This window comes from Crinia signifera, chromosome 19 (genome assembly GCF_055691185.1).
Source record: "Crinia signifera chromosome 19, ASM5569118v1, whole genome shotgun sequence".
Lineage (NCBI taxonomy): Eukaryota > Metazoa > Chordata > Amphibia > Anura > Myobatrachidae > Crinia > Crinia signifera.
In genome coordinates, this window is record NC_139226.1 from 96,068,287 (window position 1) to 96,088,536 (window position 20,250).

At 44.5% G+C, this 20,250-nt stretch overlaps 1 protein-coding gene and 1 non-coding gene across 2 annotated transcripts in view; both read left to right on the forward strand.

Moving 5' to 3' along the window:
• LOC146041597 (uncharacterized) overlaps positions 1 to 7,088 on the forward strand; it is a 47,974-nt gene extending 40,886 nt beyond the window's left edge. The window contains exons 5-6 of the mRNA XM_083161543.1: positions 2,105 to 2,285; positions 5,132 to 7,088. Coding sequence (XP_083017669.1) covers positions 2,105 to 2,285; positions 5,132 to 5,358 — 408 coding nt within the window. The 3' untranslated portion in view covers positions 5,359 to 7,088. The remainder of the gene's footprint in view (positions 1 to 2,104; positions 2,286 to 5,131) is intronic.
• A 10,875-nt stretch (positions 7,089 to 17,963) lies between these two features.
• Positions 17,964 to 18,056, forward strand: TRNAI-UAU (transfer RNA isoleucine (anticodon UAU)). Its single transcript is given in 2 exon segments — positions 17,964 to 18,001; positions 18,021 to 18,056. It is a non-coding gene; the product is annotated as a tRNA-Ile (tRNA).
• Positions 18,057 to 20,250: the final 2,194 nt, after the last annotated feature.

The window sequence follows — 20,250 nt, forward strand, 5'->3', positions numbered from 1 at the left end:
GGGGTTTTTCATTGTTTTTAAACCGACATGTGCCGACAGGCGGTATTTCATGCCATACCATTCGCTAGGACGTGGTGAGAGAATAAAATAGTGTGCCGAGCACAGGGAGGCACCGTGCCCGAAGCATTGCGAGTGAAGCGAGTGATGCGGTGCACTGGAAACTGTGTCCATGTCGACTCTGTCGACATTTGGGTCAAAAAACTGATAAACACCACGTCGACCTTGTGACTGTCGACCTAAAGTTTGTGTTGACCTTTCCCCATGTCGACTTAACGTGTTGACCTAATGCTTGTCGACTAACATACTGTAGACCATACGATCCCAACCCCTCTCCACATGTGGGTTAAAGACCGGTAGGATGGATATACCGTATGCATCACTATGGTCTATCATCTGGATTTGTACTACTCAGTAAAAGTATTTGTAGACTTTCAATGTTTTTTATTATACAAATAAAACAGCACAGGAATACATTTCTCCAGACAATCAGCTTCTAACTTACAGGCTGTGCTTGAAAAATGACAAGAGCTCATTGGCTGGCACTAGGGATGCCAATCTCAGGGAATTTTTGTAATACCAGGATTCAAGATTGAAAAATGCTCAATTCCAGAATTTCCAGGTTTGGCTTCCCTAATTAATAAAAAAAATGCTGCATGTTGCTGCACATGTAAGTAATTGTGCAGCGCGGTCACCGGGACAGTGCAGCCAGGAGCAGGATGGGAGGCAGGGGGGGGGCAGATACAGAGGTGATGCTGGAAGTGGATGGGCAGCAGTGTGGTGACCTGCGCAGAGTGACCACTGACTGCCATGCTGAACAGAGCTGCACGCCGGGGTCAGGAACAGTCGGCCAACGTCGGAGCAGGAGCTCAGACGCTGCCCAATCTCACAGTTCACGTTTGATAGAGATGCTAAATGCTCCATCCATAGGCAAATGCAGGGGCGGGGGTTCTGGTTGCCCAGAAACCTCTTGGCAAGTGGTTCAAATTATGACAATAGAAATGGAATATAATATGATTACTAGAGCTGCCACCACATCATGCAGTGTAAGGGACAGATTTGAGTCCACAATCAGTGCACTTGTCCACAGAGCAGCAGCCAGGAAGAGGAGACAGGAGCCTTACCATGAGGTGGGAGAATGTGCGCTTTGAAAGTGCAGTACTGGTTCAATTATGTTTGTGTATTTATTTGTTATGCTATATTTAACCTTATAAATGGCAACTAATTTATATTGTTTTAAAGTTTGATATATATATTAGTGTTAAATAATATTAATAATGTATTCCATACAGTATTCAGTGTATAAAAAGGACCAATGTGTACATTAATATCCAGGGCCCTTATTAGGTTCTTCTAGCACTTCCTCAGACTCCCGCTCTTGCTCCAATGTTCCAGTGGAAAATCTGTGTACTGCATCTGGAAACCCTCTTCTAGAAATCCTGCGTTTGCCACTGCCGTCCCATCAGGCACATTCAGCACGTGCCTCCTGACCGCACAAGACTTTCCCAGAAGCCAGTGTATTATTACCGGCTTCTACCCCATTGTTATTCCACACTCCACCTGCTCCTGAACAGAGGGTTGTTATCCTAAAGCAGTTCCACAGTTAATTTACCATCTAGTAATTGAAGCCCTCTGCATTGTGTGGGTGGGCCCTGCCATTGGCTGCCGACTGTGGGAAACTTCAGAGAGCAGAGGACTCACAGATTCAGCTGCTGATATGGACATATAAATAGTGGTCAGCCGCACATCTGCCACATGCAGAAATCCAATCAGCAGGGATATATTATATTTATATCTGTGTGCGCAATAAACATGGCTGCAACCACCACCACCACCACCACCATGGATTCCAGCCCCCATGGACAACGACCCAAGCCTTCTGTCAGGGTATGTACCGGAGCACAGATATATATATATATATATATATATATACTGTGCTCCCGATTCTGTGTGTAATGTAAAATAATTAGGGGCATCATTATCTACAGTTACTGCAGACTTGTGTGCTGTACATAGAGGAAACTGGTCATAGGAGCTGACAATCGCTACTGCTGTTTAATCGCTTTCACAATGGAATCCATTTTAACCAGCTGTTATTTATTTTTAGCAGTTAAGGAAACCAGCAGTGGAAAAGCGGAGGCGAGACAGGATAAACACTTCTATTAAACAGCTCCGGCTCCTGCTGGAGACAGAGTTTCGGATACATCAGCAAAACTCCAAACTGGAGAAAGCCGATATACTGGAGATGACAGTCAACTATCTGAAACAGCAGTACCTGCAAATCAAGGGTGGGTGCAGACTGCCGAGCCCCGCACTGGGTCTCCGGTCATGTTACTAATTATTTATAATAAATACCTATCTTCCTTAGATAATATACTGTTGTGCTTAGTACGGTCAGTTTGGTATCTGAGTGATAGGTTGACAATGTATATGTCAATAGGTACAAAAGGTCAGCAGTGCTTAGATCAACAGGTACGACCAGTCAATAGGTCAAAATTTACACCTGCCTGGTGACCTGGGAAATGTGTCAGTGAGTAATGAGTGCACCTATGCACATGCTGAGTGACCCATAGGATGTGTCAGTGAGTACTGAGTGCACCTATGCACATGCTGAGTGACCCAAGGGATGTGCCAGCGAGTAATGAGCGCACCTATGCACCTGCTGGGTGACCCATAGGATGTGTCAGTGAGTACTGAGTGCACCTATGCACCTGCTGGGTGACCCATAGGATGTGTCAGTGAGTACTGAGTGCACCTATGCACCTGCTGGGTGACCCATAGGATGTGTCAGTGAGTACTGAGTGCACCTATGCACCTGTTGGGTGACCTGGGAAAGGTGTCAGTGAGTACTGAGTGCACCTATGCACCTGCCGGGTGACCTGGGAAATGTGCCAGCGAGTAATGAGTGCACATGGGAAACGGGTTACCTGGGAAATGTGTCAGTGAGTAATGAGTGCACCTGCCGGGTGACCTGAGAAATGTGTCAGCAAGTAATGAGACCAGTGTCCTTGCAAAACTTGCTTTCACATTCTCTTATGACATCTTTTAGCACAGGGGTGGCCAAACCCCAGTGGCGTAACTATAGCACTGCAGCCCCCGCGGTCGCGGGGGGGGGGGGCGCTGTGCATATGGGGGCGCCGGGGGGGCTGCAGTGCTATAGTAATCCCCCCGCCCCCCATCCCCCGCATGCTTACCTGTCCGCGCGTCCCTGCTCCCCTCCTGGCTTCAATCAATGCTATGGAGACGGACCAGGATAAAATGGCCGCCCCATAAAGCAGACTGTTCTCTGAAACTGTCTGCGGTATGGGGGCGGACATTTTATCGTGGTCCGTCTGCATAAAATTTATTGAAGCCAGGAGGGGAGCCGGGACGCGCGGACAGGTAAGCATGCAGCAATGGGGGGAGGGGGCACGGGGGGCTGGACGGACGGGAGGGGGGGGGCGCCCCCCATTAACAGCGGGGGCGCCCCAAACGAAGCTACGCCGCTGGCCAAACCGGTCCTCGAGATCTACCAACGGTCCACGTTTTCCAGGTTACCTAGCAGGTGCACAGCTGTAGTCATTACTAACTGTCACATTTCTCAGAACACCTAGCTGGTGCACAGCTGTAGTCATTACTAACTGTCACATTTCTCAGAACACCTAGCTGGTGCACAGCTGTAGTCATTACTAACTGTCACATTTTAAAACATGCTGCATTCATTCCTACTATAGATCCACAGGTTGCCTGGAAAACATGCACCGTTGGTAGATCTTGAGGACAGGTTTGGCCACCCCTTTTTTAGCACATAAAGGAGTAATCTGGTGGCCTCTAGTGGTCACTGGTGATACTTTGCCTCATAGAGGTGAGGAGTAGTTATATATATATATATATATATATATATATATATATATATATATGAATGAAGTCACATCGACGAAACGCGTTGGAAAACCCTTATCTCCATCCATCCTAAGTTAAGCAAATCTCCTTTATATTTATATGTTTATTTATTGATTTTAGGAAGATTTCTACAATTGTATATTCTTATATCCCCCTTTTTTGTGTATATCCCTTTGTATTCACTACCAATTTTTTATCCTTGTATTTTCAAATATATATAATATTGTCCATTTTTATATATACTTTTTGTCATCTAAATAAATATATTTTTATTTATTAATCAACTATACCAGCCCAGTAATTAGTCGCCGACATCTTTATCCATCTACCCACATTTTTAAGTGATATACTGTCACTCATCTTTAAAGAACTGGCTAACACCCTCTACATAATAATGGAAGATTGCAGTGGCCACCCAAATCTCACAATAGCACAAGTGGCACCACTCATTCAAAGTACATAGATATATATATATATATATATATATATATATATATATATATATATATATAAAGGAAAAAAGCCGGCACTCTCCTGCTTGTAACAAATATTTGCACCCCGTGCCTTCCTCTGCTGCAGACTGTTAACCAGGCTGGCACATGTGTAGAGTACACCAGGTGGCACTTGGGCGACTTAGAAGAAATGGAGACCACACACAGGTTCTTCAAGATCTTTCGAGATTTAATCTGATGACGAGATGCCGCCCAAGTGCCGCCTGGTGTACTATATATATATATATATATATATATAGCCAACGAAGAAATCCGGCACTCCACAAATGTATATACACGATACTTGCTCCGGTGCCTTCCCAGGTCAAAGACCAATTGTAGTGTAGATGGCAAAGAGGCGTCACTCGGAGACTGGATACCAATTCAAATCTTTATTGTGTGGTGACAACACAATAAAGATTTGAATTGGTATCCAGTCTACGAGTGACGCCTCTTTGCCATCTACACTATATATATATATATATATATATATATATATATATATATATTAGACGCAACCTCCCAGTCCGACCATTGCCGCAGTGCTTGAAGCCTATGCCATTATTTGGCTAAGCAGCTGATAGCAAGTTATCGACAGCAGCTTTGGTGTTATATATAATAGGGTAAATTAGCAGCAGATTATATGCAGAGTGACATGAATAAATTGTTATATATTTGCACCGTGTTATGAAAATTAAATATATATATATATATATTGATATATCGAAAAGGATTTTAAATAATATAAATTTGATGTCTAGCAGTGGAATCAGCAACGCGAAAATGTCCGTTCCAAGACTACAATCAAGGCTACAGCCGGTGTCTGGAGGAGACGTTACAATTCCTGTCGTATGCTGGCAGAATGAGCCCCACACAACAAAAAGTATTACAGTATTTCCACAGAGCCCAGCCAGCGGACCGCAAGGTGCAACTGACAACTCCAGGCGCCAAACAACAATCCGCAGCCGCCATCTGGAGACCTTGGTAATTCTCAGGTCTTCAGAGCCAGAGGGACTATGTATTGCAGTTCCTAACACTCACGGACAGGACAAAACTTTGTGCAAACCAAGGAAGATTCCAGGTCATGTGACCGATAGTAGAACATTTCTTTTTTTGTCCCCTAGTTAATGAATTGTTACTTCATGTTGAAGTGTCCCTGTGAAGGATTTCAAAGAAATCTCTAAAGCACTTGATTTTGTACATATGAGTGACATATAGGGCCTTATTTTGGTTCATTCTTTCTGACAAAATCCTTCTTAGATGGGCAAAACCATGTGCACTGCAGGTGGGGCAGGTGTTACTTGTGCAGAGAGAATTAGATTTGGGTGGGGTTTTACTTCAAAGTGAGATCTATATTGCAGTGTAAAAATAAAGCAGTCAGTATTTACCCTGCACAGAAACAAAATTACTCACCCAAATCCAGGGACGTGCGGTGAGGTTGGTGGTTGGTGAGGCACTGCCATGGTGGAGCCAGTGCCAACGGGCTCTGTGGGGAGCGCTGGGTCTGGGTTGCTTCTGCACTGACAGGCAGGTGTGGGAGCTGCCGCCTGCATAAGCAGCAGAGACCGGCAGAGCAGCTCCTGCCTGTCAGTGCAGAAGCAACCTGGACCTGATGCTCCCCACAAAGCACGTTGGCGCTGGCTACACTGAGCTGCAACCAGATTGCACTTAATATGTGATCTATCATAATTAGGCCCCATAGTGTCACAGATATGCTATAGGGTCTCCCAGCACATACCCTGAGCCAGCCCCGCCTAGTCTACTGCAGCCCACAGGTGGCACATGAGTGATGCCGGGGCACAGAGCGCCTGCTACAAGTGTGAATTACTAAATAGCAGAGCCTGGGGGCCACTATGACAGGTATCAAGGAGGCAGCATGGATGGATGGGATCCTGGCAGGGTGACAGGGGTGACTATCAGCAGGGCTTCACGTTAGCAAGCTGGGTGCAAGCTGAGCATGCTAGCTAGTGACAATGTGGAAAATACTGTCACTGTCCGCTTTGAAGGGGTACATTGATGCAGTCTGCTGTCCCTGCTGTGCTATAGCCTAATGGCTGGGGACAGAGTAGAACAGGGTACCTGTCTTAAGTTTCCAGCTCCAGCTGGTAGCGTCTCTCATGGTGGCTCCTGTTCACACTGCCTGTCCCCTCACTTACAGCTGTGCAGCTCCACCAACTCCATGGTGTGTTGGTCGCTGCACCCGCAATGGCGCTGGACTCAGGGCCATCTTAACAGCAGTATGGGCCCCCGGGCAAAGCAGTGCAGTGGGGCCACTGAGTGACAGCAGTATGCCACATACTGTAATGCATATTAATCAATATACCCCACACCTTCATGGCCATTACACATACCACACACCTTAATGCCCATGGCATATTATTCCACATAAGTGGCTCTTTCCTACATGCTCATTGCCAGGAGTTAAATGCTCATTGCCAGGGGTTTCTTACTCTATGCCAGGACTTTCTTGCTTGATGCCCAGGGGTTACCTGCTCGTTGCCGAGGGAGATTACATGCTCATTGCCTTGGGGGTTACATGCTCATTGTTTAGGAGGGCTACATGCTCATTGCCAGGGGCCTTACATGCTCTTTGTCAGGGGGGCAGTGCACCAGCGCTCCCATAATCTGCATATCCAGGTAGCTGTTGGCATCATGACAGATGCTACAGGTGCAGAAGGGGTGCAGCATCACACCTCAAATCCACATTAGCCCCCCCCCCCCCCCCCCCACACTGCCAGCATTTCATCTTCCCCATTTGGGCAGATGTGACACTGAGTGGAGCTCCCTGTGCTCAGCCTCTGTGATAGTGCAGGTGCTGCTCAGGAGCGCAGAGGAGAGAGCACTGGCTGCACTCTCAGCGCTCGGCTTCCCGCAGCCACGTATTGCCTGTTTTCAAGATCACAGGCATGTAAGGGGGAGTGCCAGGCATACTTGCATGGGGCATAGCAGGTAACGTCGGGCATATATGTATTAATGACAGTGGGGGATAACCAGCGGAGGGGAGCACCTATCGGGATTGTGGCTTCTCAACTGTCAGCTGCTCTCTGAACTTGGTGGCCGTGGAGCTGGAGATTTTGTCGGTGGGCGGCGGCATCTAGTGGGTCCTTACACTGTTATGCCACCAACATAATTACAGACCCTGTACAAAATCAGGCCAAGTGGGAGTTCGCAGCTGGCAGCATAACAGTGTCAGAATTACTCACTAGAAGCAGCTGGTTGCGGGCTCCTGCTCGGCCTCATTCTGTACAGGGTCTATAATTACGCTGGCAGCCGTGCAGTTTTAGAATCTTACTGGCACAGGGGCACATGCCCGGGCCAAAACTATGATTTCAGGCACCCGGGTCAAGGTAGTAGTCTGGTGCCCCCCCCCCCCCCCTCCCCCCCTCCAAAAAAAAATAAAAAACACCACAACTATAGACTTTGCCCTAAGTGGCACTGACCTTTTGCCCTGTGTGGGCTTTGTGGCATCTCTCACTGTGCTGCTGACTGTGGCGCTGGGACGATGCGCCGGTATCTTCAATGTGTGCTGGTGACTAGCACGGCGCCGTGGCCTCTCGTCTGCGCCGTCTTACAGTTGCTCCCACGCTGGGGACATGAGTGACTCTCCCCGTCCCAGCTGCTCCCCTCGGATCCTTCTGGCTCTCTGCCCGCTGGTTTGCTGCGGGTCTGCAGCGCAGCAGCGCTCCTCTCGTCCACACCTGCTGTCTCCGGCTCTGTCCCCTCCTCTGGAGCTGAGCGGGGAGCAGGGCGACGGCAGCGACATGACAAGGACTTCAATGGGCAATTGCATGCCGCAGGCACCTCTACAGGTGCCGCAGGAAGAAAGCAGGCAGTGAGGAGCCTGGCCCGTGCGTGCGGTGACATAAGCAATTAGCGGACCTCTGCCTATAGAAACGGCACCTGTAGAGGTGCCTCAGTTACAGCCAGGGACGTGCTTTCTGCCTATATGAAGCACGCCCCTGTCACTGAGGCAGATATGATTGTCCAATCACATCTGCCTCAGTGACAGGGGCGTACTTTCTTATAGGCAGAAAGCACGTCCCTGTCACTGAGGCACCTCAACAGGTGCCGTTTCTACAGCTTTTTTGACCGGGCTTTTACAGCACGATGCTCGGTCCCGCCCGCTGCCCACCCCCTGTTTTGGACCCTTAACATTGACAGCGGGAGGCACCGCTCTTGGTGCCTCCTAAGCCAGTAAAAAAAAAAAAAAAAAATGGGAGATAAAAATAATAATAATAAAAAGCATACATTTATGACACATAATATGTGTCATATGTATTTGTTTTCTATTATTTTATTATTTTTCTCATTAATGACAGGGGAGGCTCTGCCTCCCCTGCCTCCCCTGACTGCACGTCCCTGCCCAAATCTAATTCTCTCTGCACATGTTACATCTGCCCCCCCCCCTGCAGTGCACATGGTTTTGTCCATCTAAGAAGGATTTTGTCAGAAAGAATGAACCAAAATAAGGCCCATAGTGACGTTCTATCCTATGTATTATATTACACATACTCCGGCTGACCAGAAATGTTGGAGCTTAAAGACCTTACACCAAACTTGGATACTTCCCTGGTCTGAAAGGTGGTGGAGGACCAGTTAGGTTGTGGATAATTTGGACGATAGCGCCTAGGTCGATAGTCAACAGGTTAACTACTATAGGTCAACAGACAGAAGGTCCACATAAGCAAAATGTCTTTTCATATTTGTTTGTGCCAATGTTTTTATGTATTAGAGTGCCGCGTCCCCCATGCTTCAGGCACACTAATATATTCTCCCTCTATGACCATTTGGATGGCAAAGTTGGATAAAAATAAAATTTTTTGAAAAATCCATGTCGACCTTTTTCATGTCGACCTGTTGCTTGTGTCAACCTTCTGCCTGTCGACCAATAGTGTTCAACCTTTTCACTGTCAACCTAGACACTGTCAATCTAATGGCCCCTCCCATCCAGGAGGAGGGGCAACGGCATTCCACTGTTGAATGTCATCGTTGCCCCACCCTTGTGGATATTTTATGCCACACACCCACTTCCCCGGAGAAGTGGCAGGTGCCCACTCTACCAGGAGCTTTCCTCAAAATTCACTTGTCGTCTGGCATTTTTGGGGAAGAGGAGAACTATATTTTAAACTACTTTGCTCTCCTATACCAGTAAAATAAAGGTAGTAAACCAGTGTACTGATATGGAGTCTTATTCCTTCCTTAAACACAGAAACATCACCTAAAGCTGTGTACACACTAGGGATGTGCACCGGCCACTTTTCGGGTTTTGGGTTCTGATTACCTTGAGGTTTTGGGTTCTAATGGGTTTTGGCAAAACACCTCCTAAGTGTTTTGTGTTTGGATTTTTGGGGTTTTAGGTTCTGATTTTTTGGGTTTTAGGTTCTGATTGTTAAAAAAGCATAAAAAAACAGCTAAAATCACAGAATTTGGGGGGGGGGGGGGGGGGGTTTGTTCCTACGCTATATTTACCTCAATAATATTAAATTCCACTCATTTCCAGTCTATTCTGAACACCTCACACCTCACAATATTGTTTTTAGGGCAAAAGGTTGCACCGAGGTAGCTGGATAACTATGCTAAGCCACACAAGTGACACAAGTGTGCGGCACAAACACATGGCTCATGTAAGAGTGACACTGCAGAGGTAGATACGGCAGTACTAGGCACCAGACAGGTAGATAAGACAGTACTAGGCACAAGACAGGTAGATACGTCAGCAATACTAGTATGTGCACCAGCAGAATTTATAACAATTAATTTTATTATTAGGTACTGCTTGGCAGTGGCACTCAGTGGCACACGTCAGTGCACCAGCAGCATGGAATTATTTTTTACAGTCCCACGCAGCACAAGTATTATTTTTAAATTAAATTAGATATAGCAGCCTAGTATGTAGTTGTACTACTAGGTAGGTACACTTAGGCAGTAACACTGCCAGTGGCAACAGTGGACTGAGTAAATAATACTGGCAACCTCTATTCACAGTATTCAGTGCAGGCAGGCAGCACCAGTGGACTATATATAATTAAATTCATTAAGTAATAATATAGCAGCCTAGTAGGTAGAGAAAATAAACTACTAGGTAGGTAGGCAGGCAGTAGCACTGCTGGTCACCACAAAAGGTAGTTATTATATTACACACCACCAGTAGCTTTATGCAGTGCACCAGCAGAATTTATAATAATTAATTGTATTATTAGGTACTGCTTGGCAGTGGCACTCAGTGGCACACATCAGTGCACCAGCAACATGGAATTATTTTTTACAGTCCCACACAGCACAAGTATTATTTTTTTATTAAATTAGATATAGCAGCCTAGTATGTACTAGGTAGGTACACTAGGTAGGCAGTAGCACTGCCAGTGGCAACAGTGGACTGAGTAACTAAATAATACTGGCAGATTCAGTGCAGGCAGCACCAGTGGACTATATATAATATAATTAATTATTCATATAATATATATTACAGCAGGGAGGGTAGGCAAGCCTGGCGCCGGGTAAGGGAGGGAGGGGGGAGCCGCCGGGACCCACTGACTTAATGCAAGAGCTGTCCTTTGCCATAATTATCACATATGTTAGAGCATATATGATAATTATGTAGGCAATGGACGGCGAAGGCCGGCGGAACTGCGCTGCGGATGTTAGAACATCCCGATAATATCTCCAGAATAATAATGCAATGGTTCAATAAGTTATGGTACTGCGTTGGTAAAATAACGGGAGCTAATTGGTTGGTACCTTATCGCTCTCCACTTTATTTCTCTCTAAGTTTTTTTTTTCAGTTTTAAAAAAAAACATTAATACAGACGATAGGGTTACACGTTTGCCTGTTAACATTTTTAGACAATACACATACAAATACAATACATAACTTACTTACATACATATCAAGGCGACTTACAATTCTCGAGAGTCAAGTTTTTCTGGGTTAATAGCATCTTCAATCTATAATACAGCGGGAGGGATAGCGATAGGATGATTAGGGCCCTTATATCTTGACTCCTCTCTAGGTTTCTCTTGATGTCTATCTATATTTTTCCCCAGTGATTATACTAGTATCTGGAACTTCTCCCACTCTCTCCATAGTTTAAGTATTTTAGAGTTTCCTGGACTGTTCAACGTTTCCATCTTAAAGTTAAACTTTATTTTGTTTATTACCATCTGTAGGAAAGGGGGCTGATCTTGTTTCCATAGCTGAGCTGTTGTTATGATGGCACTGAGGATTTGATTCAACAGGTACTTCTTTGCCTGTGCAAAACTAGATACCCCGATGTGTAAGAGAACCATTGGGGCAGTTAGGCACAGTCTCGTTCCCATAATCTCAAATAAGAAATTTTCCATATCTGTCCAAAATCCCTCTAATTTCTTGCAGGACCAAAAGATATGTATGAGATCTCCGCATTCCATAGAGCATCTCCAACACACATCCGTTTGCTCCCTAAAGATTCTATGTATCTTAACTGGTGTGTAATATTCGTGATAAAATATCTTAAGATACCTTTCCGTGTGGATAGAAGTTTTGGACATTCGGTGTATCATTCCGAATAGTTGATCCCACTGCTTCAGTTCAAGGGAAAAGTTTAGGTCTTGTTCCAACCTAATTTGTCAGCTAGTTTTCATTTCCTCTTTTCCTTGAGTTAGGGCCTTATACCAAAAGGAGATTCCCGCTTTCTTTCGTGCTCCAGTTATTTGGGCCACCATCTCCCTTGGTAGTGCCTCTTTCTCTTTACTCTGAAATATGTTGGATTGCAACCAATGTCTTATTTGCAAATATTTATGGAATTCAAGGTTAGAAATACCATACATTCCTTTAATTTGCGAAAAAGTCATTAGTTGTTTATTACTGAACAGGTCCGAGACTGTGATAACCCCTTTATTCTTCCAGGTGTTCAAATTTAAATTCGGTATGGCTTTAGCCATGGAGTTAATAGGGAGATGTCCTATCAAAGCTCCAAGCTTACCAATTTGATCCAAGTATTTGTGCCATGCTTTCAGCCCCACCTCAACTGATCTTAGTGCATATTTGCATTGGCCCAAAAACTTAGGGGGGAACCAAATTAGGTCTTTCAAGGGGATGTTTCCTATGTCACCTTGATGTCTTTCTACCTCCATTACTCCACTTATACTTCCATTCCACTGGGTTATCTGATCTAACAAAGCCGCTAATTGATAACTTTCTAAATTAGGGAAGGCGAGGCCTCCTCTGTTTTTTGGGAGAGTCAGATACTTTTTGGCAATTCTGTTTTTTTTTATTATTCCATATGAATTTATTTAATAAGGCATCAAATCTATAAAGCCAGTACTTAGAGAGCCATCTTGGGATGGCTCTAAAGAGGTACAGAATCTTAGGTAATAAAAACATTTTAGCTACTGCTATTCTACCTAGCAAGGATAGTTCTGTCCTCATCCATTCATTTATCTTTTGGTTTATATGATGTAATAAGGGGCCATAGTTACAGTCTATTAAGTTATTTTCATTTGCCACTAATTGGATCCCCAAGTACTTAAGAGATTGCACTTTCCAGTTAAATTTAAACTCTGCCTTTAGTGCCGTCTGCTCAGAGCTATTAAGATTTATTGTTATCGCCTTGTTTTGCTTTTGTTTAACTTATAATAAGAAACTTTTGAGAAGACATACAAAATTTTTAGTACCTCTACTATGGATTCTTTTGGTTCTGTTAAGAGGAGTAGGACATCATCTGCGTATAGCAGGATTTTATTTTGAGTTTCATTGATTATTGGGCCCTTTACTCTGATGTTTTGTCTTATATATTCCGCCAATGGCTCTATCGCTAGCGCATACATTAATGGGGACAAGGGACATCCTTGCTTCGTTCCATTTGAGATACTGAATTTATCTAAAATGAATCCATTACACAAAACATGCGCCGATGGTCCATTATAGAGTGCCATAATAGATCTCAAGAGATTGTCCCCCAGTTCACACCCTTCTAGTACTTTTTCCATATAGGACCAATTCAGTCGGTCAAAAGCTTTCTCCCCGTCTAGCGAGAGGGCCACTAGCAGGGTTCCATTTACTGTGGCGTTCCTCATGATATCCATTGCTCTACGGATATTATCCGGGCCTTGTCTGTTTGGGATAAATTCTGTCTGGTCAGTTTTAATTAATTCCGTTAGGATTGGGGACAATCTATTTACTATCATTTTAGCATATATTTTAATATCGCTGTTCAAAAGGGCGAAGGGCCGGTAATTTTGAGGGGAAGTTAGATCTTTGCCTTCTTTTCCTATCTGGACTATTCGTGCCTCCAACATTTCTTCTGGAAATGTTCCTTTATGGGACCCCTCTTGGAATACTTGAAGCAATATTGGTGCAATCTCTTTTTGATATGAAATATAAAAGTTATTTATATAGCCGTCTGGGCCTGGAGCTTTGTTTATTTTTAAAGTTTTGATTGCCTCTGTTACTTCTTGTAAAGCCCAAGGCTCATTTAGGCTATCTGCTCTACTTTGACTAATTTTAGGTAGGTTTATTTTACTTAGGAAGAGGTCTATGTCCTCCATAGAAGGTTGGACCAGATTTCTATCTTCCTTCAAATTATAGAGTTTTTCCAGATAGTTTGCAAAGATATTTGGGATCTCTGCTGGATTTATTATTTTTATCCCTTTTTCATTATATAAACTTTTAACCGCATTTCTGTATCTTACGCCCTTAATCCTTTTTACCAATAGGCGCGATGCCTTGTTTCCCTGTAAATATAGTATCTTTGCTTAAAACTATCTGTCTCTCTATTAATTCGTGTGATGATTATTGTTTCTAGCTCTCCTCTTAGTTTATTAAGTTCTTTTAGAACTTGTTCATTAGAGGGATGCATCTTATGTTCTTGCTCAAGTTTCCTTATCTTAACTTCTAGGTCTTCTATTCCCTTCTGCTCTTGTTTTTTTAATATTGCTACCCTTTGGATTATCTTGCCCCTCAAAACTGCTTTCAGGGCGCACCAGAAATTTATTGCATTGGTCTGTTGGGGATCATTAAAAAGTAGATATTCTTCAATTGCCTCTTTTATTGAATTCCTTGTATCTGGGGAAGTAAAAATATAGTTCGGACATCTCCATAATCTAGGTATTAAGCAGGGACTGTTTTCTTCCCACTTAATAAATAAGGGGGCGTGGTCGGACCATGTTTTAGGCAAAATCTATGCTTTTTTTATGTTTTGGAGGCAGCTCACCGCAGGCTTCAGAGTCAGAAGCAGGAAGAGCAGGGAGAGGGCTGGCCTCACGGAGCTCAGTCAGTGTGGTGGGCGGGGCCAGCCTCCGGGAAGCAGCAGATCTCTGGCTGTCAGCTCTCTGCTCCTTCTTTGCCTTGCACAATGACTTCTTCCTGTCAGCGCTGCGGTAGTGTTACAGGTTACAACAGCTCGGCCACCGCTACCCTGCAGTGGCCGGCTGAGAACCCCGACCCCACCATTTCCAGATGCGCATATGCGCACTCTGGAATTCTGTGGAGAGGTCCCAAAAACTGGGAGGAAAGGGGGGGTGTGCGGGGCAGCGGGAGGCTCCTGTAAAAACCGGGAGCCTCCCGCTGAATGCGGGAGGGTAGGCAAGCCTGGCGCCGGGTAAGGGGGGAGCCGCCGGGTCCCACTGACTTAATGCAAGAGCTGTCCTTTGCCATAATTATCACATATGTTAGAGCATATGCGATAATTATGTAGGCAATGGACGGCGAAGGGCGGTGGAACTGCGCTGCGGATGTTAGAACATCCCGATAATATCTCCAGAATAATAATGCAATGGTTCAATAAGTTATGGTACTGCGTTGGTAAAATAACGGGAGATAATTGGTTGGTACCTTATCGCTCTCCACTTTATTTCTCTCTAAGTTTTTTTTTAATCTCCCCCTTAAGATCAAATTTGGATCTATTTATTTTTTTATAATGAGAAAGCGTCATTTCCTATTTAGGAAAAATCTCATTACTTTACTCAATTTATGAACAATAAAACTCCGATCCCCAGAACACGATGGACACATGTGCGTAACGCCACCCATCCCTTTCTTCTGCGAGTATAAAGGGAATGACTTATTCTAGGTCTGCCGCAGAACATTACGCCGGACATTTCCCGAAAGTAAGTCCTTTGTACGCAGCTTTTCGGGGCAAATTCTGTCCTTATTTCCATGTAAAGAAAAGCCCTATTATTCCCCAGACTGCCATGATCTCATCGACAAATAAATAATCTGCTTGAATCCTGTGAGGCCTGCTGCATTTTTCTAGGAAGTTAGAAAAGACGCCAGGCAGCAGCTGCTGGAGAATGGGTGCCGGCTTCCTGTCTTTTGATCCTGTTTCCCGCCTAGAAGTGTGTCTCCTTTTATCCCCGTCTGTGGAATGTCTCTGATTCCAAACATGAAGCTGTGTGGTTTTCTCTTCAGCAGCATTAACACCCCCTCCCTCCCTATTCACCAGCATCAGTCATTATCCCAAGGTCATTCACAGTCAATTTACCCAGCCGTAATTGAAGCCTGTATTGTGGGCACAAGTTAACAATTGGTGGCGGAGTGTGGGAATGGGCAGCGAGCGAGAGGCTCAGATACAGGGTGATGATGGAGTGGATTATAGACCCTAATCCCGCGCAAACTGTGTCACAGGAGGCATTGAACTTGGTCCCATTCAGAAATTGTTACAGATCCTTGTTCTAATGATCTGCCAGCGGAATTCCTCAGTGCACAAGCTCTGGCGACAGGAGCCTGGAATGTGTGTTAATCGGTGTTTGCAGGGATACACAAGGGAACACAATGACACACTTGGGTGATAATGGTTGGGGACATAGCTACTCTTTAAGCAATGGTGGGAACAGCATTTTGCAGGCATATTAATGATCAAACAGTAAGGCTAACATCTGTTGCCCTGATTAGCTCATAACTATAGGACAGTGGTTCCCAAACTCAGTTCTCAGTTCATGTTTTCAAGGTCACCTGACAGGTGCACTCATTACTGACTGACATGGTTTAAAATATTCACACTGCGTGGGGTCCTGAGGACCGACTTTGAGAACCTGTGCTCTAGGACAGTGGTTCTCAACCTCAGTTCTCAAGGACCCCCAACAGTGCACATTTTCCAGGTCTCCACACACAATCAAAGGTGAAATAATTAGCTCCACCTGTGATCTTTTAAAATGTGTCAGTGACTAATGAATACACCTGTTCACCTGCCGGGTGACCTGGCTGGAAAACATGCACTGTTGGCGGGTCCTTGAGGACCAAAGTTGAGAACCACTGCTCTAGGAGATTCATTCAAATGATCATTTCGATGGTTGTTTGCTTGCATTTTTTATCACATCATTTTGTGTATGTTTTTATGGAGGTGATGTATCAAAGGTTGGATAGCGATAAAGTGGAGAGGGGTAAAGTATCAACCAACCAGCTCCTAACTGGTATTTTGCACACACCGCTTGTAACATGGCCATTAGGAGATGATTGGCTGGTACATCTCTCCACTTTATCTCTTTCCAAGTTTTGATACATCTCCCCCTAAGTATTTGTGATTTCATCCTGTCCACATACAAACACAGCCTATAATAACATGACAGTTATAAGCTGATTGGCTGGTACGTTATCTCTCTCCCCACTTTCCACAGTGTGATACATCTACCCCTATGTATTTGTGATGTTCACTTTAAACTTTTGAAAACTATGTCACAATATGGATGTTGTGGAGTTTCATTTTTGATTTAATTATGCCGGCGGCGGGGGAAGGACGGGTCCACCAGCATAATGCAAAAGGGGCAGGGTGGGGGCGGAGCTTAAGGATGAGACGCTCTATTGGGGGTGGGGCTACGATTACACGATTTGCGCCATTTGGTCCCACGGACCGCCTGCCGAGGAGGGTTTGGGGGTGATGGGCGACAATGCGGGATCCGATTTTTGTAAAACTTTCTGGGAGGGTAGGCAAGTATGTGTTCCATACCCCATTTCTCATCACACATAGGGGGCCTATGCTTTATGCATGTACCTGAATGCTAAGCACTCACCATACTAGTTAAGGAGCTGAATCAGTGAGATTAGGCTATAGGCCAGGCATGTCCAAACTGTGGCTCTCCAGCTGTTGTGAAACTACACATATCAGCATGCCTTGCCATAGTTTTAGCATTCCCTAATAGAATGGTAAGGCATGATGGGACTTGTAGTTTCACAGCAGCTGTAGTTCCATTGTTGGCCATGCCTGCTATAGGCGTTTTATGTGTGCCGAGTCCGTAAACAAAGATACAGCTGTTGTGTATAGAAGGGGGTGGAGCCATAATGATGCGATTGTGTAGCCGCACCCCTGGCTAATTAATTTTCCCGCTTCATCTTGCCCATAAACTCCCTACCACCATTCCCCCACCCCATCCTCCCGGAGGAGGGTGCAGTGGAGTAGAGTAGTATGGGTAAAGTAGATAGAGGGATAAAAGTATCCCGTTTATACAGTTATACATGTCTGTCAGTCACCATAGCGACAACTGTATGGTTTCCAAACATAAGTTCGTAATTACTAATCTGCAGAATAAAAGAAATACTAAATACTAAATGCAGCATTTACACAAGTTCAGGCATATCATGATCTCGTTACATTATTTGCCTAAAAATTCAGCAGAACAGCAGCTCCAGTGGCGCAATCGGTTAGCGCGCGGTACTTATAAGACAGTTACTGGTGAGCAATGCCGAGGTTGTGAGTTCGAGCCTCACCTGGAGCAGTGTTTTTTTTTTTTTTTTTTTATAATATAGTTCCTCATCTCTGATACAAAAAATCATCTAATACATTTTTGCCAATGGAATGTTCACCCCAAAATCTCAGGAACACAGCAAGGTCTATTGTAAAGCGCAACGGAATCTGCTGCGCTATATAAGAAACTGTAAATAAATAAATAAATAAGGGGATGGCCATAAACCACAACTGATGTGCTTTATACCCCTTTCACATCGCACTTTTAAAACGGTAAATTGCCGTTTTTTTTCCTTTTTAAAACGTTTAAGCCTGCACTGTGAATGCACCACAGCCGATTTACCGTTTAAAGTTAACTGGCATTTCGAACCGTGTAAAAAGCAGAGTCCTACACGGTTCCTTGCCGTTTTTTGTGCAATGTGAATGTGTACAATGCTATACATTCACAGTGCAGGCTTAAACGTTTTAAAAAGGGAAAAAAAAAACGGCAATTTACCGTTTTAAAAGTGCGATGTGAAAGGGGTATAAACCGGTATTTAAAACGGTAATCTGCGGCAATGTTAAGGCTCTGACCCGTTTTAATTACCGTTTTAAATACCGGTTTTTAAAACGTGTCGGCGATGTGAAAGTGGTATCAGTTGTACCAAAGTTCACGAACAGAAAGAAATATCAGCTCAGATGATGCAATAAACAGATACATTCACTAAGATGGGAGTTCTATTGAAGATGGGATGTCACCCATAGCAATCAATTAGGGCCATCCCTGTGAAGAAAAAAAAATCTTTGTTTGTGCCAGTTGTGGGCATGATTGCACACCCACACTCAGGGAGAGAGAGATGGCAGGCTGCCATTGCAGCTGCCTCTGGGCGGGATGTACTAAAGGGAAAATGCGGTAAAACCCCCGTTTTACCGCATTTTCCTATGTACTATTACCCGGCCGCACCGTTATCGCAGGGCAGGGTATCGCCACCTTTTGGGTGGCGATACCCTATAGAAGCCTATGGGCTTCTTTTCGCCGCCCGCCGCGTCTGTCATCTAAGGCCATGCCTACCACATAACAGACTCCACCTTCTTTTTAGAAATGCCTCTATTGCGCCAGGTTCCACATCTGCTCTTTGTGGTGTTGGGAGGTATGCAGATGTAGTGTTGGAGGGTTGTTTACTATGCCTGAATATCCAGACATTCCAAACGACCCGGCAAGCATGCACTAACGGGGCCACACATTTGAGACAATTTAATCTAAAATGTCGTTTTTGGAGGAAGGTCGTAGGTTAAACCTGGTTCATGTTTTCCAGGTCACCTGAGGCTTTTTAAAATGTGGCAGTTGGTGATACAGAGCGTTCCTGCCAGGTGACCTGAAAAACATGGACTGTGCTGAGGACCAAGTTTGAGAGCCACTGCTTTAGCTGAATCAACAGCAAATCTGACAGCCACTTAATTAGGAGTATAAGTCTGCTAGCCAATGGGCAAACAAAGAACATACTGTACTGTATATCTGTAGAGACGGGCTCGTCTCTGGTTACATCACAGCACTGTCACATCTACAAGTACAGTGGTGCAGGTGGTTAGTGACTGCAGAGCTGTGCTGAGGCTGTGAGTTCTAGTCTTGCTTGCTGACAATATTTTCCTGACAATTTAATATAATCAGCCAGACTCTGCCCTCCGATAACCTGGATCCTTCCCCAGCACTGGTTGTAAAACATAAATACGTTCACCAAGCGCCGACTCGTGTTTTGCTGTGATTTTCTGTCATATTTGCAAATCAGACGTTTACTCAATGCAAATCCGATGGAAATTTGCAGGAACAACCTGACTTAGTTTAAAATAACCGTAGAATATAACTACCCCCCACCCTATATTCAGATACCAAGGGGGTGGGTGAGATGTAGTAATGTTCTATTGGGAGTACTATTTCAGATGGTATGTTGCTACGGGCAACCAATAAGATACTATCTATTATCTTCTAGAACAGGCATGTACAAACTGTGGCCCTCCAGCTGTTGTGAAACTTCACTTTGCAAAAAAGAATATCCAAAGAGGGATATTAAGCAATCTCCCGGGTGGGGCACAGTCTTCTAATAACAAAAATATTTCTGTTAAAATTAAACTTTATTGATTTAAAATGACACCAGACAGAGACAAACCACAAATATACATAAATGAATTGGCGAAAGCAGTGAAATATAAGCTTTCCTGTATGTCTGCTAATCAATAGAGAGGTAATT